Raw genomic sequence first — 26817 nt, 5'->3', positions numbered from 1 at the left:
CAGATTGCAGTTCCTATGGCTTCAACTATATGTCAACAGTCTTTAGAAAGGGTTTCAGGCTTGTTTTTTGAAAAACGAACGAGTAGTTGTAGTTTTTCCAAGGTGTCTCTCATTAGAAAAGTAGTCTTGTTGCGCATGTGAATGAGGTGTGCGCTCTTTGTTATTTATCTTCCCTATTGAACATACTATTCTCCGTCTTAAATATTATCGCTTATTTAGATATTAGAGTACCTGAGGATTAATTAGAAACATCGTTTGACTTGTTTGGACAAACATTACCGGTTACTTTTTGGATTTGTTTGTATGCATGTTGAACGAGTGGATTACTGAAATCAAAGGCGCCAACTAAACAGACTTTTCTGGATATAAAGAAGGACTTTATCGATCAAAACGACCATTCATTGTGTAGCTGGGACCCTTGGGATTGCAAACAGAGGAAGATCTTCAAAGGTAAGTGATTTATTGTCTCGCTATTTGGGATTTTGTGACGCCTGTGCTGGTTTGAAAAAGTATTTTGATGTGGGGCGCTGTCCTCTGATAATCACATGGTGTGCTTTCGCCGTAAAGCCTTTTTGAAATCTGACAACGCGGTTGGATTAACAAGAAGATAAGCTTTTAAATTATGTAATACACTTGTATGTTCATGAATGTTTAATATTACAATTTTGTAATTTGAATTTGGCGCGCTCCAGCTTCATAGCGGGATCAAGTTAAGAGGTTCATTAAATAGTACCCGCAAAATACCAGTCTCAACGTCAACAGTGAAGAGGCGACTCCAGGATGCTGGCCATCTAGGCAGAGTTGCAAAGAAATAGCCATATGTCAGACTGGCCAATAAAAATAAAATATTAAGATGGGCAAAAGAACACAGACACTGGATAGAGGAACTCTGACTTGAAGGCCAGCATCCCAGAGTCACCTCTTACATTTTAGTCATTTAGCAGACGCTCTTATCCAGAGCATACATTTTTATTACATTTTTACATACTGGCCCCCCGTGGGAATCGAACCCACAACCCTGGCGTTGCAAGCGCCATGCTCTACCAACTGAGCTACAGTGGGACCGCTTCGCTGTTGACGTTGAGACTGGTGTTTTGCGGGTACTATTTAATGAAGCTGCCAGTTCAGGATTTGTGAGGCATCTGTTTCTCAAACTAGACACTCTAATGTACTTGTTCTCTTGCTCAGTTGTGCACCGGGGCCTCCCACTCCTCTTTCTATTCTGGTTAGGGCCAGGTGGTGCTGTTCTGTGAAGGGAGTAGTACACAGTATTGTACGAGATCTTCAGTTTCTTAGCAATTTCTCACACGGAATAGCCTTCATTTCTCAGAAAAATAATAAACTGATGAGTTTCAGAAGAAAGGTCTTGGTTTCAGGCCATTTTGAGCCTGTAATCAAACCCACAAATGCTGATGCTCCAGATACTCAGCTAGTCTAAAGAAGGCCAGTTTAAACTTTAATCAGGACAACAGTTTTCAGCTGTGCTAACATAATTGCAAAAGTATTTTCTAATGATCAATTAGCCTTTTAAAATTATAAACTTGGATTAGCTAACATAACGTGCCATTGGAACACAGGAATGATGGTTGCTGATAACGGGCCTCTGTACGCCTATGTAGATATTCCATTAAAAATCTGCCGTTTCCAGCTACAATAGTAATTTACAACATTAACAATGTTTACACTGTATTTCTGATCAATTTTGTTATTTTAATGGCCAAAAAAATGTGCTTTTCTTTTAAAAAAAAGGACAAGTGACCCCAAACGTTTGAACGGTAGTGTACATCTTTGCAACATACACATGGCATGCAAGCACATACACACATACACACACACACACACACACACACACACACACACACACACACACACACACACACACACACACACACACACACACACACACACACACACACACACACACACACACACACACAAACACAGACACAATGCTACACTACAGCAGTGGTTGGTCTTTCACTAAGAGGAATCCCCTCATGCTAACCCTGGGGTGTGTTTGAATACCAAGCTGAGCCATACTTCCTATTACCAGTCTGTCAGAAGACAGACACTCACAGTCAGGACCCCAGAGACATTAATCTCCCCCTGTCCACTCAGCTCTCTGTCGCTCAGTCAGTCTCTCTGTCTCTCAGTCAGACTCTCTGTCTCTCAGTCAGACTCTCTGTCTCTCAGTCAGTCTCTTAGTCAGTCTCTCAGTCAGACTCTGTCTCTCAGTCAGACTCTCTGTCTCTCAGTCAGTCTCTCTGTCTCTCAGTCAGTCTCTTAGTCAGTCTCTCAGTCAGACTCTGTCTCTCAGTCAGACTCTGTCTCTCAGTCAGTCTCTCTGTCGCTCAGTCAGTCTCTCTGTCGCTCAGTCAGTCTCTCTGTCTCTCAGTCAGTCTCTCTGTCTCTCAGTCAGACTCTCTGTCTCTCAGTCAGTCTCTCTGTCTCTCAGTCAGTCTCTCTGTCTCTCAGTCAGACTCTCTGTCTCTCAGTCAGTCTCTCTGTCTCTCAGTCAGTCTCTCTGTCGCTCAGTCAGTCTCTCTGTCTCTCAGTCAGACTCTGTCTCTCAGTCAGTCTCTCTGTCTCTCAGTCAGACTCTCTGTCTCTCAGTCAGACTCTCTGTCTCTCAGTCAGTCTCTCTGTCTCTCAGTCAGACTCTCTGTCTCTCAGTCAGTCTCTCTGTCTCTCAGTCAGACTCTCTGTCTCTCAGTCAGTCTCTCTGTCTCTCAGTCAGACTCTCTGTCTCTCAGTCAGTCTCTCTGTCTCTCAGTCAGTCTCTCTGTCTCTCAGTCAGACTCTCTGTCTCTCAGTCAGACTCTCTGTCTCTCAGTCAGTCTCTCTGTCTCTCAGTCAGTCTCTCTGTCTCTCAGTCAGACTCTCTGTCTCTCAGTCAGTCTCTCTGTCTCTCAGTCAGACTCTCTGTCTCTCAGTCAGTCTCTTAGTCAGTCTCTCAGTCAGACTCTCGCTCTCTCGCTCAAGGAAATTATGATGACTGTATTCCCAGGCAATTAACCGCTACCGATGTCTCGCCCCCAATCATTGTGAAAACGGGTGTATTTGCGTGAGCATGACCCTGGAGGATGAGTCAGTGAGTCCCAGCTGAATTTGGGAATTAGTGGAATGGAGGGTATGGACGATTCACTTTGTCTAATCTTCTCAATCTCTTATTGATTAAAGCCCCAGGCCCAGGGGATAACATCAGCTGATTGGACGAGCTGCCACGGCAGGCGGAACGGGGAAATGAGAAGCAGGTTCAATCAAATCTCTCATCCTGACGTAATTTTTAAGAGTGAGTGCCCTCACTTTCTCCTAAACTTTGTGTTTCATAAACTCTATGTCTAAAATCATGTCACCAAGCTTTCCCAAAGCACCTGAGTGTTATCTCTTAACAATATGTTTCTTCAAGGTGAGTGGACTATGAGGAAGTTGCTAATAACTAAGTGCAGTTATAATGTCAATGCAGGTGAGTGGAGGGGAGAATACCACCTCCTACCTTTTTCTTGTTGGTGGGGCAGATATAGAAGTTAGAGACCACGATGGTTGTACCAGGCATCAGGTTGAGCTTTGTGTAGGTGGTGCCATAGTCACTGGATCTGAAGAGAAACAGAGAAACAGAGAGAGGTAAATATCCTGGATCTGAGGGAATGACAGGTTTTACGGAATCGAGTCAAAATACAAAAGCAATCATTCTTTCTTTACAGCCATTTCGTTTTTATTACCATTCTCCCTTCCTGTACTCCTAAACCTGAAGCATTAAACCTGAAGCATTACAGGTTGACATATTGAAACTGATGGTCAGAGTTGACAGAACAGGTTCACATATTGAAACTGACGGTCAGAGTTGACAGAACAGGATCACATATGTGAAAAGGCCCAGAAAACCGCAACTGGCCTTAAGGCTACTGCTCCTGAAGGCATCGTATTAGTTCTCTCTTTACCGTATTAGTTCTCTCTTTACTGTATTAGTTCTCTCTTTACCGTATTAGTTCTCTCTTTACTGTATTAGTTCTCTCTTTACCGTATTAGTTCTCTCTTTACTGTATTACTTCTCTCTTTACCGTATTAGTTCTCTCTTTACTGTATTAGTTCTCTCTTTACCGTATTAGTTCTCTCTTTACCGTATTACTTCTCTCTTTACTGTATTACTTCTCTCTTTACCGTATTAGTTCTCTCTTTACTGTATTAGTTCTCTCTTTACCGTATTAGTTCTCTCTTTACTGTATTACTTCTCTCTTTACTGTATTAGTTCTCTCTTTACTGTATTAGTTCTCTCTTTACCGTATTAGTTCTCTCTTTACTGTATTAGTTCTCTCTTTACTGTATTCGTTCTCTCTTTACTGTATTACTTTTCTCTTTACCGTACTAGCTCTCTTTTTACCGTATTAACGGCATAGCACTGCCCAGCTCGACCCCCTGGTGTGGTTAAGAGTGACGGATAGCGAGGCAGCTGGACACCGAAGCATTGGCTGAACCGTTGGAGAATAACCGCGGGCTAAGGGACGAAGCGGCGAAGCGGCGAAACGCACTGGCAAATCCCCAAAATCTGGCAGTTTCATGAGAATGTGATGGTTAGGTGACGGCTGCAGTGCAAAGGACCCTGAGATGTCTGAGATTGATGGCCGACTCCTTGAGAATGTTTCTCCAGTCTAGCCAAGTCAAACACCTAGGAATGGCTAGTACGAGGAACGTAATTATTTGTGACACTTTCTGTTGAATGGTGCAGTTTTGCTGGCCAAGGGTGACGAGGTAAGGTAGTCTGTGGAAAATTGACAGGCGTGCTATGGTCAGAGTCAATTAGCTTTCATTTTGCGAGGCTGCATATTCTACATTTTTGCTGTGAATCACACCAAAGTATAAAGGAGACTCTGATATAACTTTAAACACAGACCAACCAGCAAGTATAGCAGACACAGAGGAACTCTATATTCAAATAGATTAAATTAGCATGATTTCTATTCCGTCGTCTTCCTTACCTGAATGTGCTTATTGTCACTCTGGATAACAGCATCTGATATATGCCTAGAATTTAAATGCAAATGGTCTCTACACTGCCTCTTTGAATGCTATTAAACCTACTGTATATAAAATGTTATTAAGAGTCATTGTTTAAAGCAGTATTGTGCTATTGCCAGTAAGGATAGTCCTGAAGGGTTTATAAAGAGATAGTCAGTCCAAACTCCTAAAGGCGTCAGCATGCTTCAGTTTGGCTGGCGGCTAGGCGAAGTCGGCAGGTGAACCGAATGAGTGTGCTCACACACTCCCTTAAAAGACATTCGCGCTTCCTCAAAATGGTCTAAGATAATTTAAGAAATCTGTAATTAATTTTGACGTTTTTGCAGAGGAGACCTTACTTGCGCAATTTTCAACTACTGTAACTAGATGTTTGGGGCAGTATTTCTCAATTAAAATATGTGCATGAAAATGAGTCGTCTCTTGTTGAATGACAACAAAGACTTTATTGAAGAATCCCTACAGCTGACCAATAACGGAAGAAGGGGCGTAAACTTCGGCTCCCAAACTTCGGCTGACCTTAAGAATAATTGTAGTGTGCCCGAACAGCCGAAAAAAACATACCGAATTCCTAAACGAACAAAAACAGTCACAAAATGTCATCATATTAAATGCATGTACTCTTCTAAACTGTGTCGGCTGGGAAGCATGCAGACGCCTTAACACAGATTGGACTGGAAGTGATGCTCTGCTGAGTGAGAAAGGGAAGAGGAGAGAGAGAAGAGAGCAGTGAGTGTGGTTTAGTGTTGAAGAGAGGAGAGAGGAGAGAGGGGGAAGAGGGGAGAGGTGGGCATCTGGCCATGATGAAGGGGAGTGATCAGAGAGCACGTCCACCCTGCCCCACTCTGCTCCAGACAAGTGGGTTTACTTTATGGCATTACTCTCTAACACTCAGCAGGGCAGCAAACACATCGGTAGGCACACACACAAACACATGGGTATAAACAAGAGGAAACACAAACACACACACACACATAAACACACATATACAGACACACACACACACACACACACATAAACACACATATAAAGACACACACACACACACAGACAGACAGACAGACAGACAGACAGACAGACAGACAGACAGACAGACAGACAGACAGACAGACAGACAGACAGACACCCGCACACACACACACACACACACACACACACACACACACACACACACACACACACACACACACACACACACACACACACACACACACACACACACAGGCACACAGACACACACACACACACACACACACACATACACACACAGGCACACAGACAGACACACATACACACACATACACACACAGGCACACAGACAGACACACACACACACACACACACACACACACACACACAGACACACACACACACACACACCAAGTCGCCGAAATCTCCCATCCTTCGGCAAAGTTTCCGCTGAGAGCTCTGACAGAGCTGCACAAAATGGAGTGGCCTAGCAGGGCTTGAGCTATTTCCTCACGTCCCAGTGTGAGCGAGTGGTGTTTTCATCTTCCCCAGTGTTAACCTGGATAACTCACAGAGGAGACAGATTCTGCTGATGGCTGTGTGTGTTCTGAGCCAGAGATCACTGCTCTACTGAAGCCTACAGGGAGACAAGGCCTATACGCTGTCACTCAGTATAACTACGAATACACGTGTTATGATAGCTTTCTTTAAATGGTTAGTTCAACCTCCAAAATCAAAGCTCATCAACTGTCTGAAATAACTTGTGCACGAGCTAGCTCTTGAGCTTTTCTCTCATGGAGATTTTGCTAAATGCTAGCACCACCAGGCCCCCTGCTGGCAGTCTCTTGGGGTGAGGGGTCTTGGGGTGGGGTGAGGGGTCTTGTGGAGTCAGTGGGTCCAGATGCTGGGCCTGGTGAGTATGTCTGGGCATGGTGCCCACCACCACTGTCAGCCCTGTGGTCATTACACTTACCCTAATTAAGGCCTGAGAGTTTAAATGAGGACAGATAATTGGTGTTGGAATGGAGTTAATTTAACGGACAACTGTGTTTGGATGAGGAAGTGTGTCTTTCATCTCAACCTGTCTGTATGATTGCATTCATTCAGGGGAGCCAAATGCTAGCTATATTAAAGGACAGTAGCGGATAGAACAACAAACCCTAAATGAGAAAGAATTTCTCACCCAGTTTAAACGGTCTCATTACCATCGAGTTAGAGACAACGCTTTTTGTGTTCGTTTGGATTTAAACTGTGGAGAGAAAAAAAAACGCTTGTTAAATATTCCACGTGATTGAAGTCAAAGGTTCATTGATGAGACATTATTTAACTAATAAGTCTAATTTGGGGGTTGTGTTTGGAGGCTGCCGTTCAATTGGCTAACGTTTAAGAAAGAAATGGTATGTATGCTCTAGTACGACCTGTATGCTCTAGTCGGCTGGCCCTCGCTACATATTTGTCGCCAGACCCACTGGCTCCAGGTCATCTATAAGTCTATGCTAGGTAAAGCTCCGCCTTCTCTCAGTTCACTGGTCACGATAACACCCACCCGTAGCACGCGCTCCAGCAGGTATATCTCACTGGTCATCCCCAAAGCCAACACCTCATTTGGCCGCCTTTCCTTCCAGTTCTCTGCTGCCAGTGACTGGAACGAATTGCAAAAATCGCTGAAGTTGGAGACTTTTATTTCCCTCACTAACTTTAAACATCAGCTACCTGAGCTGCTAACCGATCGCTGCAGCTGTACATAGTCCATCTGTAAATTGCCCACCCAATCTACCTACCTCATCCCCATATTGTTTTTATTTACTTTTCTGCTCTTTTTGCACACCAGTATCACTACTTACACACCATCATCTGCTCATTTATCACTCCAGTGTTAATCTGCTAAATTTTAATTATTCGCTCCTATGGCCTATTTATTGCCTTACCTCCTCACGCCATTTGCAAACACTGTATATGGACTTTCTTTTTTTTCTACTGTGTCATTGGCTTGTTTATTGTGTTATTGGCTTGTTTATTGTGTTATTGGCTTGTTTATTGTGTTATTGGCTTGTTTATTGTGTTATTGGCTTGTTTATTGTGTTATTGGCTTGGGAGAGGGAGAGGGAGAGAAAGGATAAGAAAGGAAGAGGACGAGGAAGATGGAGAGATAGAGGGAGAGGAAGAGGGAAGGAGTGTTACTTGAAATTACAATCTTCACTGGGCAGCTTTAATACAAAAATACATTGTTCCTCTCACTCGTACCCTAAGCCACTCTAAAATGTAGAAATAGTGAGAAATGCTCTCTGAAGCGTGATAAAGTATAAATCCTTGTAGTGTATCAGATTGAATAGACAAAATCCAAGGCCGTCCATCTGAGTTATCTGGTTAAAGGTATGTGGGAATAATGGGATTCCTTCAAAGAAAATAGAAACCTGTACACCGCTCTTGCTCGTATCACTTTTTCATTCAAGTTTATGTGTCGGCCTCTTGGCCTTCGTCAGAGCTTTTCTACTTAATATTAATGAAAATATTGGACTTTGCAGAAAAGTTATTTTTTTATTTAACCTTTATTTAACTAGGCTAATCAGTTAAGAACAAATTCTTATTTTACAATGAAGTCCTACCCCAGCCAAACCCTCCCCTAACCCAGACAATTGTGCCCCACCCTATGAGTCTCCTGATCACGGCTGGTTGTGATACAGCCCAGTATCGAACCAGGGGCTGTAGTGATGCCTCTAGCACTGAGACGCAGTGCCTTAGACCGCTGCACTATTCTGGATTCAAGTTACCCACCCACAAGATAATTTACAGAGCATTTCCCATGGCACTATCTGCCTTTCAAAACCTAACTGCAATGCACAGAGTTTCAATAGCATAGAGATACTATGAGGTTTATGCATACAGTACATATTCACGTATGCTGACAGTCACCGGTGAAGCCCCAGGGTAATATGTCATACAGTACATATTCACGTATGCTGACAGTCACCGGTGAAGCCCCAGGGTCATATGTCATACAGTACATATTCACGTATGCTGACAGTCACCGGTGAAGCCCCAGGGTCATATGTCATACAGTACATATTCACGGATGCTGACAGTCACCGGTGAAGCCCCAGGGTAATATGTCATTTCCAGAGAACGATGCATGGAGAGAAAATAAAGAGATATAAAAACAGCAGAAGAAAAAAACGTGCTTGCTTTTGTGTGTATCTGAGAGAGAGAGAGAGAGAGAGAGAGGGAGAGCGAGAGAGAGAGAGATATTTGTGCAAAAGAGGCAGAGATAGACACTGGCTTGGGAAAACAGAGCACGAGCGGAAACACTGTGTTAGGCGCTGATTCAGATTTAATGTCCAAATATGTTAAGGTTGCTCCCAGCGGCTTCCATCTCCAAGAAGAGTAAATGGAGTGCATCGGGCAGACGCAGCGAGCAGACACACCAGCTTAGCGAGGTGTAGACATAGAAGCAGTAATGTAGGAAGAGGGAACATTTTTAGCAATGGTCGAAATGGTTGTAATCAGAAAAGGCAACCTCAGAATGAAGGAGGTGGATTACAGTTTTCAGTGTTAGAGTACCACAGTGCCTTTTCTGTGTGACTGAATTGAAACGTGCCCAAAACTACACATATTACAATATAAAGTATTGTGTCATACCCGTGGTGTATTGTTTTAGCCAATCAGCATACAGGATCCAAAGTACCCATTTTATAATGAACTCAAGATCAGGTGACCAGTGTTAATTAAGACACATCAGAGATGAAAGCAGAGCTGATGTTCTAGCTCAGAGAGAAAACTGATTTGAAGTCAGAGTTCACACATCAACCCCTATGACTGTGATGCACTTTGATGTCTATGGGATGTCTGGGGATGTATAGGGGATGTCTGGGGATGTATAGGGAATGTGTAGAGGATGTGTAGAGGATGTCTGGGGATGTCTAGAGGATGTCTGGGGGATGTCTGGGGATGTCTGGGGATGTCTAGAGGATGTCTGGGGGATGTCTGGGGATGTCTAGAGGATGTCTGGGGATGTCTAGAGGATGTCTGGGGATGTCTGGAGGATGTCTAGAGGATGTCTAGAGGATGTCTGGGGATGTATAGGGAATGTGTAGAGGATGTGTAGAGGATGTCTGGGGATGTCTAGAGGATGTCTGGGGATGTCTAGAGGATGTCTAGAGGATGTCTGGGGATGTCTAGAGGATGTCTGGGGATGTCTAGGGATGTCTGGGGATGTCTAGGGATGTCTGGGGATGTCTAGGGATGTCTGGGGATGTCTAGAGGATGTCTGGGGGATGTCTAGAGGATGTCTAGAGGATGTCTGGGGATGTCTGGGGATGTCTAGAGGATGTCTGGGGATGTCTAGAGGATGTCTGGGGATGTCTGGGGATGTCTGGGGATGTCTAGAGGATGTCTGGGGATGTCTGGGGATGTCTAGAGGATGTCTGGGGATGTCTAGAGGATGTCTGGGGATGTCTGGAGGATGTCTAGAGGATGTCTAGAGGATGTCTGGGGATGTCTAGAGGATGTCTAGAGGATGTCTAGAGGATGTCTAGAGGATGTCTAGGGGATGTCTAGAGGATGTCTAGAGGATGTCTGGAATGTGTGAGTAGAGGAGCCCAACTTATGCTGGCTGGGGTTCAAATGAACCTTCATGGTAGAACAGAGATATGACTTTTACACATGGAAGAGGTCTCTCTCTCGACAGACATTCAAGCTCGAGATTTTGATTACAACTTGCGAGATCAGGGGATAGCCTAGATTTAGGATGGATTTGAGTTGAGAGCATCATTCTAGATCAGTTCTGCAAACACACAGAGGCACAGACAGATGCTGTCAGTCTGAATCAGGCCCAGGCCACCAGACGGCTCTCGACAGAAGAGAATTGAGCCATATCTGCCGGTGGAATTCAGGCTATTCGGTCATTCAAACACGTTTTTTGTGAAATAGTTTTCTTTTGTTCTATTTAAAAAAAATCCAAACTAAAGCCCACAACAAATCTGTCATCCTATAACTCAACGCCACAACAACACAGAGTGTGCAAAAGCTTCAGAAGACTGAAAAAAACATCTCAACTGAAACTTGAATAAAAGAAGGTAGACAATCCTCTATGAGACATTATTAGTGTCATTACATATCAGTGCCTGCTATTATTGACTAATGACTGCATTTCAGGAGAAATTGGTCTAATTTAGGCAAGACATTATTTGCTTTTGTGTACGACATAAGGGATCTCAATGATCTCTATCGCCCTCCTTTCATCCTTTAGAGATGAATAATGAGAGGATTTTTTGATTTATAGATGGATCGTATAATTGGCTGGGTTGCCATTAAAACACAACCGAGGGACGCCATAACTGTTCCAGCTGATTTAGTGTCATCAGAGCCAGATGCCAGAAATACTATGTGACAGATCACCCCCATCCAAAATGATGGTTGTATATCTTGAGTCTGCAGAGGGAATGATGCGTGGGTTATTTTGGTATATGACCCTATGCTTTATGACAGTGTCCACTCAGTCTATCAGCCAAAAAAGGTCGACTCCACACCCTGTGATTTACAATTTAAGTGTGTTTATTACGACAACCTCAATTTTGTATCTATTTTATTTCACTTTAACTCCCTTGTGGTTAAAACCTACAGTATTTTGCAACCTATTTTGATCTTCACAAGGTGACCCTGGGCTAGGCTGTTGGTGCCACCGTATGACAATGTGGTAGCTATTTTGAAATGAGAGGCCACTGGTCTTGATCCATCCCTCTCCACTGTTAGTTATGGATGCTATCCTGTCACACACAAACTATCAAAGCCCTCTGTCTGACTGGCGTCTGTTCCTGACTGACAATGTGCTTTACTGCGTCTAGGTTTACGGGCCTCGACATCCATCCATCTGTTTATATTGCGGCTTTCTCCCTCTTTTTGGCAGCGGTACAATGGTTACGGAAGATAAACTGAAGACAGGTTCAGGTGTACCCAGTAAAAATGCTTTATGGTTCTGTGCAGCGACCTCATCGTGTATCAACACAGGAGGATGGATCAGGGCCACTTTCAAAGACCTGTCACATTTTTTTATTTTACCTTCATTTAACTAGGCAAGTCAGTTAAGAACAGATTCTTATTTACAATGATGGCCTACCCCAGCCGAACCCAGACAATGCTGGGCCAACTATGCGCCGCCTTATGGACTCCCAATCACGGCCGGATGTGATACAGCCTGGAATTGAACCAGGGACTGTAGTGACACCTTGTGCACTAAGTACCTTAGACCGCTGCGCCACTCGGGAGCCCTGATGAAGTGTACTCTGAAGTCAACGTGTGAAACCGGTGGGAAAGTAGAACAGCTGTCTACAAAAAAGCCAGACAAAACAATCATGATATTTGTTTTGACTGCGATTTCGTTTAAAGGACCTGTGACCTTGTTAGACCCTTATATGACTGCAGGGGGTCCAGACAGACAGACAGACAGACCGAGCTAACATGGAACACTGAATCTGAGAGGCTGTGAAAACCTGTGAATGTCTCATTAACTGTGAGAACCTGAGCAATTTACATGTACGTCAAATGTGTGAACCCATGTGGATAGCGGTTGGTCCCCAACTATGTGAACTTTTCATGACCTCGGGGTGTCACCTGAATGACTCACACCTCATCAAACAGCGCCCTGCTGAGATGCCTAGAGAGGTGTTATGGTGGTGACATCAAAGCTGTGACATGTGCTCCAATAAAATATTATTTAAAAAGGTCCTAACTGTAAGAGTAGGAACCAGTGAAGTAAACAAGACACTAATGCAGCAACACCTCCACACAGCTACATCTACCCAGACAAAGGAAGAGTGATATACGGTGCATTCGGAAAGTATTCAGACCCCTTGACTTTTTCCACATTTTGTTACGATACAGCCTTATTTTAAAATTGATTAAATTAAACAATTTCCTCAGCAATATACACACAATACCCCATAATGACGAAGCGAAAACAGGTTTTACATTTACCTTATTTACATAATGATTCAGACCCTTTGCTATGAGACTCAAAATTGATCGCACTTGCATCCTGTTTCCATTGATCATCTTTGAGATGTTTCTACAACTTGATTGAAGTCCACCTGTGGTAAATTCAACTGATTGGACATGATTTGGAAAGGCACACACCTGTCTATATAAGATCCCACAGTTGACAGTGCATTTCAGAGCAAAAACCAAGTCATGAGGTTGAAGGAATTGTCTGTAGAGCTCTGAGACAGGATTGTGTCAAGGCACAGATCTGGGGAAGGGTACCAAAAATCGGCTGCAGCATGGAAGATCCCCAAGAACACAGTGGACTCAAGATTCTTTCTAGAGCTGGCTGCCCAGCCAAACTGAGCAATCGGGGGAGAAGGGCCTTGGTCAGGGAAGTAACCAACAACCAGATGGCCACTCTGACAGAGCTCTAAAGTTCCTCTGTGGAGATGGGAGATGGGACTATGCATAGATTACAACAGAGAGTAGCAGTAGTGTAAAGAGTGGGTAAGGTGTTTAGAAGCCTCTTGGACCTAGACTTGGAGCTCCGGTACCGCTTGCCATGTGGTAGCAAAGAGAACAGTCTATGACTAGGGTGGCTGGAGTCTTTGACAATATTTAGGGCCTTCCTCTGACACCGCCTGGTATACAGGTGCTGGATGGCAGGAAGCTTGGCCCCAGTGATGTACTGGGCCGTTTGCATTACCCTCTGTAGTGCCTTGCAGTCGGAGGCCGAGCAGTTGCCATACCAGGCAGTGACGCAACCATTCAGGATGCTCTCGATGGTGCAGCTATAGAACCTTTTGAGGATCTGAGGACCCAGTCCAAATCTATTCAGTCTCCTGAGAGGGAATAGGTTTTGTCGTGCCCTCTTCACGACTGTCTTGGTGTGCATGGACCATGTCAGTTTGTTGGTGATGTGGACACCAAGGAACTTGAAGCTCTCAACCTGCTCCACTGCAGCCACGTCGATGAGAATGGTGGCGAGCTCGGTCCTCTTTTTCCTGTAGTCCACAATCATCTCCTTTGTCTTGATCACGTTGAGGGAGAGGTTGTTGTCCTGGCACCACACGGCCAGGTCTCTGACCTCCTCCCTATAGGCTGTCTAGTCGTTGTCGGTGAACTTAATGATGGTGTTGGAGTCGTGCCTGGCCATGCAGTCATGGGTGAACAGGGAGTACAGGAGGGGACTGAGCACGCACCCCTGAGGGGCCCCTGTGTTGAGGATCAGCGTGGCGGGTGTGGTGTTACCTACCCTCACCACCAGGGGGCGGCCCGTCATGAAGTACAGGATCCAGTTGCAGACGGAGGTGTTTAGTCCCAGGGTTCTTAGCTTATTGATGAGCTTTAAGGGCACTATGGTGTTGAACGCTGAGCTGTAGTCAATGAATTCTCACATAGGTGTTCATTTTGTCCAGGTGGGAAAGGGCAGTGTGGAGTGCAATGGAGATTGCATCATCTGTGGATCTGTTGGGGCGGTATGCAAATTGGAGTGGGTCTAGGGTTTCTGGGATGATGGTGTTGATGTGAGCCAATACCAGCGTTTCAAAGCATTTCATGCCTACAGATGTGAGTGCTACGGGTCGGTAGTCATTTAGACAGGTTATCTTAGTGTTCTTGGGCACAGGGACTGTGGTGGCCTGCTTAAAACATGTTGGTATTACAGACTCGAACAGGATGAAGTACGGGAATACTATTGAGGGATATAGGTAGCACACTAGGTATATAGGTAGCACACACTCTCACTCTGTCACTCTCTCTCTATCTCTCTAGCTCTCTATCTCTCTATCTCTCTAGCTCTCTAGCTCTCTGCCTCTCTCATCCTTCATTTCCTGAACGATGATAGAGAGGCAGTCTGATTTGGAGTTGTGCCATCTCGCTCGGCACAGCTTCCTCAAACTACGGCTCCAGACTCCCCGAGGAGATGTTGGCCCCTGTGGGCCCAGGGAGTTGGGACGACAGTGATATACAGTGCAGCAGAAAGGCCAGGCAGGAGATGTACTGTCAGGGCCAGGAGTGGGGCAGTACATTAGAGAGTGTCAGAACAGTAGAGTCTGAGGATTAGAGTAGAACAGAGTAGAGTTTGGGATGATGTCATTGGGTAAATACAGTAGCATAGTGGAAGAGACAAAGACATGCAGTATAACCCACACAGTACAGTATAACCACACAGTACAGTATAACCCACACAGTGCAGTACAACCCACACAGTACAGTATAACCCACACAGTACAGTATAACCCACACAGTACAGTACAACCCACACAGTACAGTATAACCCACACAGTGCAGTATAACCACACAGTACAGTATAACCCACACAGTACAGTACAACCCACACAGTACAGTATAACCCACACAGTGCAGTAAAACCCACACAGTACAGTATAACCCACACAGTACAGTATAACCCACACAGTACAGTATAACCCACACAGTGCAGTATAACCACACAGTGCAGTATAACCCACACAGTACAGTATAACCCACACAGTGCAGTATAACCACACAGTACAGTATAACCCACACAGTACAGTATAACCCACACAGTACAGTATAACCCACACAGTGCAGTACAACCCACACAGTACAGTATAACCCACACAGTACAGTATAACCCACACAGTACAGTATAACCCACACAGTACAGTACAACCCACACAGTACAGTATAACCCACACAGTACAGTATAACCCACACAGTGCAGTACAACCCACACAGTACAGTATAACCCACACAGTGCAGTATAACCCACACAGTACAGTAAAACCCACACAGTGCAGTATAACCCACACAGTACAGTATAACCCACACAGTGCAGTACAACCCACACAGTACAGTATAACCCACACAGTACAGTATAACCCACACAGTGCAGTATAACCCACACAGTACAGTATAACCCACACAGTGCAGTATAACCCACACAGTACAGTATAACCCACACAGTACAGTATAACCCACACAGTACAGTATAACCCAGACAGTGCAGTATAACCCACACAGTACAGTATAACCCAGACAGTGCAGTATAACCCGAACAGTGCAGTATAACCCAGACAGTGCAGTATAACCCACACAGTGCAGTATAACCCAGACAGTGCAGTATAACCCGAACAGTACAGTATAACCCAGACAGTGCAGTATAACCCACACAGTACAGTATAACCCAGACAGTGCAGTATAACCCGAACAGTGCAGTATAACCCAGACAGTGCAGTATAACCCGAACAGTGCAGTATAACCCACACAGTACAGTATAACCCAGACAGTGCAGTATAACCCGAACAGTACAGTATAACCCAGACAGTGCAGTATAACCCGAACAGTGCAGTATAACCCACACAGTGCAGTATAACCCACACAGTACAGTATAACCCAGACAGTGCAGTATAACCCGAACAGTGCAGTATAACCCAGACAGTGCAGTATAACCCACACAGTGCAGTATAACCCGAACAGTGCAGTATAACCCACACAGTGCAGTATAACCCGAACAGTGCAGTATAACCCAGACAGTGCAGTATAACCCGAACAGTGCAGTATAACCCGAACAGTGCAGTATAACCCAGACAGTGCAGTATAACCCGAACAGTACAGTATAACCCAGACAGTGCAGTATAACCCGAACAGTGCAGTATAACCCAGACAGTGCAGTATAACCCGAACAGTGCAGTATAACCCAAACGTGTGCAAATTAATATATACCCACGAGAGGAGAAAAATAGTTATTTTTACCCCTCTTTTTAAAGACACAATATAATTTAACTATAACAACAATGATTCATATCACCCAAATATTTCACATTCATAAATAATTTCATGAAACATTATTACTGAAGGAAGAACACAGTTATGCTATGTCGAGTCACTGACAGTCACGCAGCCAATAGCAACGTGCAGCTGGGAGAACACCACCCGTACAGCATGCCATGTGAACCAATCGGGCGGCTAGCCAACCGGGCGGCTAGCCAACCGAGATGAGAGGGAGGGTCAGGCCAGGTAAGTGCACTCAGGAGTGGAGGATGGGCTCTCTGAAGTGTGCTACAGAGCTACTGGAGCACAGTAATTGGGGATGAGGGCCACTGTCAAAACAAAGACTGCTTATGAGAGCTCCCTCGGGCCCCCCATCTCTTTTTCCCGTTTGTCTGTTCCAGAACAAGGATCTGCAGTATTTGTGACTCAACATATTCCCAAAAGACTCCCCACTTGGAGCTACCAGTGAAGAATAGAAATGATGTCACCTACGTGACTGTCTCATCACTATGGACAAACGGCACGGATGAACAAAGTTTTCCACAACTTGGTAATATCTAAAATCTGAAATAGGCTCCAGAGGGCCGGCACCTTTCAGTAATCTAACATCAACCTTTCAGTAATCTACCATCAACCTTTCAGTAATCTACCATCAACCTTTCAGTAATCTACCATCAACCTTTCAGTAATCTACCATCAACCTTTCAGTAATCTAACATCAACCTTTCAGTACTCTACCATCAACCTTTCAGTAATCTACCATCAACCTTTCAGTACTCTACCATCAACCTTTCAGTAATCTACCATCAACCTTTCAGTAATCTACCATCAACCTTTCAGTAATCTAACATCAACCTTTCAGTAATCTAACATCAACCTTTCAGTAATCTAACATCAACCTTTCAGTAATCTACCATCAACCTTTCAGTAATCTACCATCAACCTTTCAGTAATCTAACATCAACCTTTCAGTAATCTAACATCAACCTTTCAGTAATCTACCATCAACCTTTCAGTACTCTAACATCAACCTTTCAGTAATCTAACATCAACCTTTCAGTAATCTACCATCAACCTTTCAGTAATCTACCATCAACCTTTCAGTAATCTACCATCAACCTTTCAGTAATCTACCATCAACCTTTCAGTAATCTAACATCAACCTTTCAGTAATCTACCATCAACCTTTCAGTAATCTAACATCAACCTTTCAGTAATCTACCATCAACCTTTCAGTAATCTACCATCAACCTTTCAGTACTCTAACATCAACCTTTCAACATTCTATACGTGTCAGGTTTGACAGCCATGTTTTGAATGTTTCTGACACTGTGACCCCCTGAGGCTTATGAACAGCCCCATATAGATGCCCTCAGGGGCCCACATGGTTCTTACCAGACACTATCTGACAAGACCTTCCTTTTGTCAGTCTGATATGGGATCAGAACTGTCATCATTGGTTTTACACCAGATAGGTGCAGTGAAATGTGTTGTTTTTACAGGGTCAGCCGTAGGAGTACAGCGCCCCTGGAGCAAATTAGGGTTAAGTGCCTTGCTCAAGGGCACATCGAAATATTTTTCACCTTGTTGGCTTGGGTATTCGAACCAGCAACCTTTCCGTTACTGGTCCAACGCTCTAACTGCTAGGCTCCCTGCCGCCTATATGAACCCTGGATGGGCATTTTGGCTGCGGTGTTAACTTCAACATTTCCTCCTCTCCTGAACATTAAATGATTGCTCTTCAGTTCAGCCAGAAGCTGTACCTACACAGGTAGAACTCAAAGAGAACTTGAGATATCGCAGTGGTTAGTGAACGTCTACCATTACAGAATATTCTCTATGTAATAACTTCTTTATAGAAACAACTGAATTTTGAAAGGCAGCAGAAAGTCAGCGGTCACTACATATGTGTTGATGGCATACAGGACATCAGTTATGTCTTCATCAAGCAATAATTGTTATATAAAAACCGTAGGGCGGAATATGAGACAGCTTTGATGTTTTATTTCAATTCACTGGCGTGGACTGTGAAAGCAGATTTGAAATGAGAGTAAAAATATGATCTGATGATCCTCAGAAGCTAGAGCTATAATGCAAATCCTTCTTTTTCACATCTCTTTGAGATTGGATCGGCACATCGCCTTGCATATCCTTAAGGAACGACATTAAACACTGTCTCTTAAAGAGGAACATGGAAATGGATTTAAATCATTAATTCAATTAATTTAAAAAGGAATACATTCTCCCACCAATTGCAAATAACCAAATTTTGGTATTTTCCACACGCTCATGAAAATGCATCTGGTTCACCCAGTGCGCATAATTATAGAAATCGAAATCCAACATTGCATATTCAATTTACTAATAAAATTGTTTCTTAACAAGCTCAGTTTGAACCCCAGAATGTGTCATATAAGCCTGCCATTGCTAGAGAACACACTCTACCACCCTGTAATATATGCGGGAGAAGAAAGAGACATTTGCATATCACAATTATCGTTGTCAACTTTTAATCTAATCAACATTGAGATGAAAATGCGCCTCGCGTTAAGGCCAGCTGGGTTGTTTTCCTGTGACTTTAGTGTAACCTTCTCCACTCAGAAGTACTTTGGCCCAAGAGAAGTCGGAGCCAAGCTAAAGTGACTCCTCATTAGCATCTCTACCCATTGGCTATAGTTTGTTAGTGTTTGCATAACTGTCTGCTGGCTAATGGAGCCGGTGGATGTCTCACTCGCCCACCTGATGGCCAAGAGGTACTCAGGTAGTTTAGAGCGAGAGGTGGTGGGAGAGAGGGAGGGAGAGGTGGTGGGAGAGAAAGAGGGAGGGAGAGGTGGTGGGAGAGAGGGAGGGAGAGGTGGTGGGAGAGAGAGAGGGAGGGAGGGAGAGGTGGTGGGAGAGAAAGAGAGAGGGAGAGGTGGTGGGAGAGAAAGAGGGAGGGAGAGGTGGTGGGAGAGAGGGAGGGAGAGGTGGTGAGAGAGAGGGAGGGAGAGGTGGTGGGAGAGAGGGAAGGAGGGAGATGGAGAAGTGAATGAAGAGATAGTTGAAACAGTGTTGAGAGGTGAGAAGAGTTGCCGTGAGGCAGCTTTTGATTACATCAGGTATCTCCTTCAACTCTGTGACACAGAATAAAACGGGACTCATTCTGAAGGGAAAAAATCTTCAAGTTTACTTTTGATAGCTTTTCAGTATGCACCCTTTGTGAAGAGCCATCATAATGTATAGTTCTGGTGTGTGTGTGTGTGTGTTTGTATGTGTGTGCATGTGTGTGTATGTTTGTCTTTGCATCAGTGTGCGTCAAAGTCCCTCACGACCACTTCCTCATCCAAATCTGGTAAAGATGACTCCACCGCCGCCCACATCCACCGGTTGGATCCGGCTCAGTGGAGGAGCCGACAGTGTCATTAGTCCCCCCCCTCGCCGTAACCCCCCACCCCTCCACCCACGCACCCATGTCCCAAATTAATACAGGAAGGCAGGGCTTTAATTGGGAACATTTATCTAAATGACATCCTCATGAAGACCTTTGGGGACAGGCTACGCCGAGCTCCGCACATTCCCGATATCATTCATTATGGCTCATCCCTGTGTGTCGTGTGCCTCTGTGTGTGTGCATGTGTGTGTGCGCGTGTGTGTGCATGTGTGTGTGTGCGTGTGTGTGCACATTCATGTGAGAGAGAAAGAAAGAAAGAATGAGGAACAGAAGAGTAAGAGCATCCTTCAGCTGTATCTGCTGTATACATGAATCTGTATACATGTAGCCTAGTGGTTAGAGCGTTGGGCCAGTAACCAGCAGGTAGCCTAGTGGTTAGAGTGTTGGGCTAGTAACCAGTAGGTAGCCTAGTGGTTAGAGTGTTGGGCCAGTAACCAGCAGGTAGTCTAGTGGTTAGTGTTGGGCTAGTAACCAGTAGGTAGCCTAGTGGTTAGAGCGTTGGACTAGTAACCAGCAGGTAGTCTAGTGGTTAGAGTGTTGGGCCAGTAACCAGCAGGTAGTCTAGTGGTTATGGTGTTGTACTAGTAACCAGCAGGTAGTATAGTGGTTATGGTGCTGGACTAGTAACCAGCAGGTAACCTAGTGGTTATGGTGTTGGACTAGTGACCAGCAGGTAGTCTAGTGGTTATGGTGTTGGACTAGTAACCAGCAGGTAGTCTAGTGGTTATGGTGTTGGACTAGTAACCAGCAGGTAGCCTAGTGGTTATGGTGTTGGACTAGTAACCAGCAGGTAGTATAGTGGTTATGGTGTTGGACTAGTAACCAGCAGGTAGTCTAGTGGTTATGGTGTTGGACTAGTAACCAGCAGGTAGTATAGTGGTTATGGTGTTGGACTAGTAACCAGCAGGTAACCTAGTGGTTATGGTGTTGGACTAGTAACCAGCAGGTAACCTAGTGGTTATGGTGTTGGACTAGTAACCAGCAGGTAGTCTAGTGGTTATGGTGTTGGGCCAGTAAATAAGAATTTGCTCTTTTTAAATCAAGGTTAAAATATAAAGATGTGCCATGGTAGAGAATGTCTATAGTATGAGGGGATCCATCAGACTATCTCACTCTGTGTGTGAGCCTTACATACACTACATTTATGTGGACACCTGCTCGTCCAACATCTCATTCCAAAACCATGGGCGTTAATATGGAGTTTTGCTGTAGGTTCCACTCCACTAGATGTTGGAACATTGCTGTGGGGACTTGCTTCCATTCAGCCACAAGACCATTAGTGTTAGCAATCTATTCCAAATGTGTTCGATGGGGTTGACGTCAGGGCTCTGTGCAGGCCAGTCAAGTTCTTCCACACCGATCTCGACAAACCATTTCTGAATGGACAACGTTTTGTGCACGGGGGCATTGTCATGCTGAAACAGGACAGGGCCTTCCCCAAACTGTTGCCACAACGTTGGAAGCACAGAATCGTCTAGAAAGTAATTGTATGTGGTAGTGTTAAGATTTCCCTTCACTGGAACTAAGGGGCCTAGCCCAAACCATAGAAAACAGCCCCAGACCATTATTATTCCTCCTCCACCAAACTTTACAGTTGGCATTATGCATTGGGGCAGGTCTCCTGGAATCCGCCAAACCCAGATTCGTCCTTCACACTCCCAGATTGTGAAGCGTTATTCATCACTCCAGAGAACGTGTTACAGTTGACCGCAGCAGCTCTAGCAGGGCAGAAATTTGACAAACTGACTTGTTGGAAAGGTGGTATCCTATGATGGTGCCACGTTGAAAGTCACTGAGCTCTTCAGTAAGGCCATTCTACTGCCAATGTTTGTCTATGGAGATTGCATGGCGGTGTGCTTGATTTTATACACCTGTCAGCAACGGGTGGGACTGAAACAGCCGAATCCACTAATATGAAGGGTGTCCACATACTTTTGTATATATAGTGGATCTACAGATGTAGGATCATTATTTGAGCCAGTTTGAGCCAGGAAATGTGAATTATTATGTGAACTTTAATGAGCGGACATTTTTGTAGAGGTTGATACATTTTTAGTACGGGAGAATCAAGTCTGAAATTTCTAATTGGAAATTACAAACTTCAGAAGCCTTATAAAACCTCAAATACACTACAAGTTTTACATTTCCTGCATTTCAGGAAAGTTCCCCTGCAACAGGGTGATCAAATTAAGATCCTACATCTCTAAGTGAAAGACTGTTTGTTTGTGCTCAGCGGGTGTGTAGATATGAAGATAAAACACTACTTTACTCATTTAGTGTCTTTTAATCATCAGACAAATTACAGAACATCTTGTCTATCTTCTCCTCACTGAATCTCAGTAACCACTCCAAGGCATGTCGGGATAACAGCAAAATTACTAAGAGAAAAATGACTAATTTCCTTCCTTGAAATCGATAACAACGTGAGTTTTTTTCTCAGCCTTTTAAATACGTTAATCTGTCCACAAAAAAAGCCAATTACATGTCTCATTAAAAGAGTGTTAAGGAAAGACAAAACAATATTACTGGCATTAGTCAGTAAGACTGATATTTAGACACAGCAGGGACAGTTTAGAAACACTAAAACCTGGCACCATTACTGAAGACCCACAGAGCATTATGAAAGGCATCAGTATCAGTAGAATACAGATCTGTAGAGCTGCACATGACAACAACACACAAAAGTGATTGACAGGAGTTCTCTGTCACTTATCTCAAAGTTCTCTTGAAGTCCTTCCCTTTCCAGGCTCCAATAGACATATTCTGACTTCACAAAGAGAATAAGCTATTTATTCCCCGATACAGGTATACAGACCAAACCTAGGTAGAGTTGTATTTCTAACCTTTGACATTTTGTTGAAATGTTGGAGTTCTCCAAACAAAAAGTTCACTTTTTTGGAAAATAGGATTCAGTGATCCAATTACAGTTGAGAAAGAGTTCAGAGGTCACTGTGGGTCAGTGCTAGTAGTACCACAGTTGCAGGGTGGAGAAGTAGGCCTATCTACACTAGTAAGCCCACCCCATTAGCCAGCTGAGCTAAAGCCTGAGCATAAGCTTTGGGAGCTAACTCCAGTCCTCAGGTCTACAGGGAAGGTTGCTCCACAGAGCAGTGAACATCATGGAATCCTTCACATCCCGCAACCCTACCAACCCAACCCATCACCACGGGAAGCCTTGAGGGTCTTCGCCTTTCATCAAAGCCCGGATGGGCATCCCCCATCCCTGCTGTGTGCCAGCGCATCATTCGTCCAGGGCGTTCCAAAAGAACCCACAGGAGCTATTTATTGGCTGTGATCAAACAACCAACGTAAAGAAGATTACAACATGAAAGGAGCCTTACTGTCTTTGAACCAGCCGATGGGTGTAGTAGTGTATATAGAGCGATCTTTTGACTGTGCAACTCTCCACGGATACAGTTGGATATGGAGAGGCATGACTGAGATTAGATCAACGATGATGAAGGAAGTTCAACACCAGGACCAAGTAAGCCTCGGTTCTGACAGGTCTGGACCTTCTCTTCCGAACTGTTCACCTCTAGATAATCCTGATTGGCGTGTCTTTATCGCCCTCTTACCCTCTCTATCTATCTTTTTACATTTTAATCTCATCAATTTGACCTTTGACCTAACGCGGACAGGACTGACAGATGTCAGATGCCCCGCCCCTTCCTGATGTCAGAGGCGAGGTCTCCTGGGTAAACGGCCCGCGCTGACATCCAACAAACCTAAGACAAACCAATATGTCAGAGAAACCATCTCTGACAACTGTATCACTTTGCCTTCTCCCTGAAACGAATCAGACCCTACATACTTCTATTAGTGTTAACAGCGGTAGGTCTCATGGTGCCTTTGATGGTTCTAACGTCTAGTTATTAAGCCAGTTTGGATATGTTGGATAATACTAAGGAGAAGTGTCTTGTGAGAACTAATATAATGTACTGTAGCATATGAAATGTTTTTTGGTGCAAGGGCAGGTGAGTGTGTATTTTGTATTTTGTATTTGTATTTGTATTTATTATGTATCCCCATTAGTTCCTGCCAAAGCAGCAGCTACTCTTCCTGGGGTTTATTATGGATCCCCATTAGTTCCTGTCAAAGCAGCAGCTACTCTTCCTGGGGTTTATTATGGATCCCCATTAGTTCCTGTCAAAGCAGCAGCTACTCTTCCTGGGGTTTATTATGGATCCCCATTAGTTCCTGCCAAGGCAGCAGCTACTCTTCCTGGGGTCCAAAAACATTAAGGCAGTTTATACAATTATATTACAATATATTCCCAGATTTCACAACACACTGTGTGCCCTCAGGCACCTACTCCACCACTACCATATATCTACAGTACTAAATCCATGTGTATGTATAGTGCGTATGTTATCGTGTGTGTGTGTGTATGTGTATGTGTGTGTGTGTGTGTGTGTGTGTGTGTGTGTGTGTGCGCATGTGTCTGTGCCTATGTTTGTGTTGCTTCACAGTCCCCGCTGTTCCATAAGGTGTTTTTTTATCTGTTTTTTAAATCTGATTTTACTGCTTGCATCAGTTAACTGATGTGGAATAGAGTTCCATGTAGTCATGGCTCTATGTAGTACTGTGTGCCTCCCATAGTCTGGTCTGGACTTGGGGACTGTAAAGAGACCTCTGGTGGCATGTCTGATGGGGTATGCGTGGGTGTCTGAGCTGTGTGCCAGTAGTTTAGACAGACAGCTCAGTGCATTCAACATGTCAATACCTCTCATAAATAAGTAGTGATGAAGTCAATCTCTCCTCCACTTTCAGCCAGGAGAGATTGACATGCATATTATTAATATTAGCTCTCTGTGTACATCCAAGGGCCAGCCGTGCTGCCCTGTTCTGTGTGTGTTGGGGGAGGGGGGGGGGGGGAGGATTGGTCTCGTCTCCCACATGGGGGTTGTCAGAGTGTTGATGACTCATAATAACAGAGTGATCTTTCTCCCAGGGTGCAGAACGTGTGGCAGGCGGGAGGCCCGATATGGAAACGCCACAGTGTCCTCCAGGGTAACGCCCTCAGCTCTCATCAGCATCTGCCATGTCTCTGAGAGGAGCGGGACACACAACCACTGGGCACACACACAAAGACATGCCACACAAAACACACACAAATACACTCATACACACACACACATGCTGTGCACACATTACAATTCAACTCACGCAATCAGATATTTAAAATTCCAGTACAACTATTTTAAATATTGATGAAGGAGAAAAATAACTGATAGCTTTGAAAGACAACTGGTAGTGAATTGTTTCCTCAACACCTATAAGATGTGGTTAATGCAGATAATTAAGTTGAACAATTAAGTTTTTCCACGACTGAAAATGATTCTGCCTTATAGTGCTTTATTATGTCAGTGTGTTTTAATACTGTAGAGTGGGTACTGGTTAGTTCAACAAAGCCCCTCTATGTTGCTGTCCGTGGTGCTGAAACAGCATAGCCTACATTCCGGCTCAACCCCACATGCCACCATCTTGGCTCCATTCACAACAGATGCATTCCTCCCCAGGTGTGAGCCAACAACCACTTCATCACCCACTTCATCACCTTGTTATTCATTGTTAAAAAAAGGAACATTTGTGGAAAGCCCATTTAGATTAAAAGGCCCACGCCTTGCCTGTCCTTCGATGAATGCTAAAAACATTGGGTGTTAAAAGCATTCAGCCTAATTTACGTAATTGCATTAGAAGCACACTTCGGCTTCCTGAATTATAATGTCAGAATTTGCCGACAGTGGACTTTTGCAGACCCATGCGGAAAGTAATACGGTAAAATACTTATTGGCCGGCAATCAAAAGTGACATCACTTGATATTAGCCCACGATGATGTGCATAAGGCCTAGTGGGTAGACATATGAAGAAGGAGATGATGGCCTAGTGGGTAGACACATGGAGAAGGAGACGGAGGCCTAGTGGGTAGACACATGAAGAAGGAGATGATGGCCTAGTGGGTAGACACATGAAGAAGGAGATGATGGCCTAGTGGGTAGACACATGAAGAAGGAGATGATGGCCTAGTGGGTAGACACATGAAGAAGGAGATGATGGCCTAGTGGGTAGACACATGAAGAAGGAGATGATGGCCTAGTGGGTAGACACATGAAGAAGGAGATGATGGCCTAGTGGGTAGACACATGAAGAAGGAGATGATGGCCTAGTGGGTAGACACATGAAGAAGGAGATGATGGCCTAGTGGGTAGACACATGAAGAAGGAGATGATGGCCTAGTGGGTAGACACATGAAGAAGGAGATGATGGCCTAGTGGGTAGACACATGAAGAAGGAGATGATGGCCTAGTGGGTAGACACATGAAGAAGGAGATGATGGCCTAGTGGGTAGACACATGAAGAAGGAGACGGAGGCCTAGTGGGTAGACACATGAAGAAGGAGATGATGGCCTAGTGGGTAGACACATGAAGAAGGAGATGATGGCCTAGTGGGTAGACACATGAAGAAGGAGATGATGGCCTAGTGGGTAGACACATGAAGAAGGAGATGATGACCTAGTGGGTAGACACATGAAGAAGGAGATGATGGCTAAACATGATGCCCTGGCCATAAACAGGCAAACAGCCTGATCAAACCACTCTTGGAACATAACTTAACCACACCCATTTGAAGCATTTATGGAGAGTACTGTACTGTGTAATACAACTGTGCTCT

The 26817-nt window shown here is 44.4% G+C and overlaps 1 protein-coding gene across 1 annotated transcript in view; it reads right to left on the bottom strand.

Annotated features, from left to right (window-relative positions):
• Positions 1-3444: 3444 nt before the first annotated feature.
• The window catches only part of LOC115198125 (VPS10 domain-containing receptor SorCS1-like), a 177241-nt gene continuing 153868 nt past the window's right edge, over positions 3445-26817 (bottom strand). Inside the window, exon 3 of the mRNA XM_029759822.1 lies at positions 3445-3596. Coding sequence (XP_029615682.1) covers positions 3458-3596 — 139 coding nt within the window. The 3' untranslated portion in view covers positions 3445-3457. The remainder of the gene's footprint in view (positions 3597-26817) is intronic.

Source organism: Salmo trutta, chromosome 8 (assembly GCF_901001165.1).
Source record: "Salmo trutta chromosome 8, fSalTru1.1, whole genome shotgun sequence".
Classification (NCBI taxonomy): domain Eukaryota; kingdom Metazoa; phylum Chordata; class Actinopteri; order Salmoniformes; family Salmonidae; genus Salmo; species Salmo trutta.
Note: the sequence above shows the minus strand (reverse complement) of the source record. Positions and strands in the feature narration are given on the sequence as shown.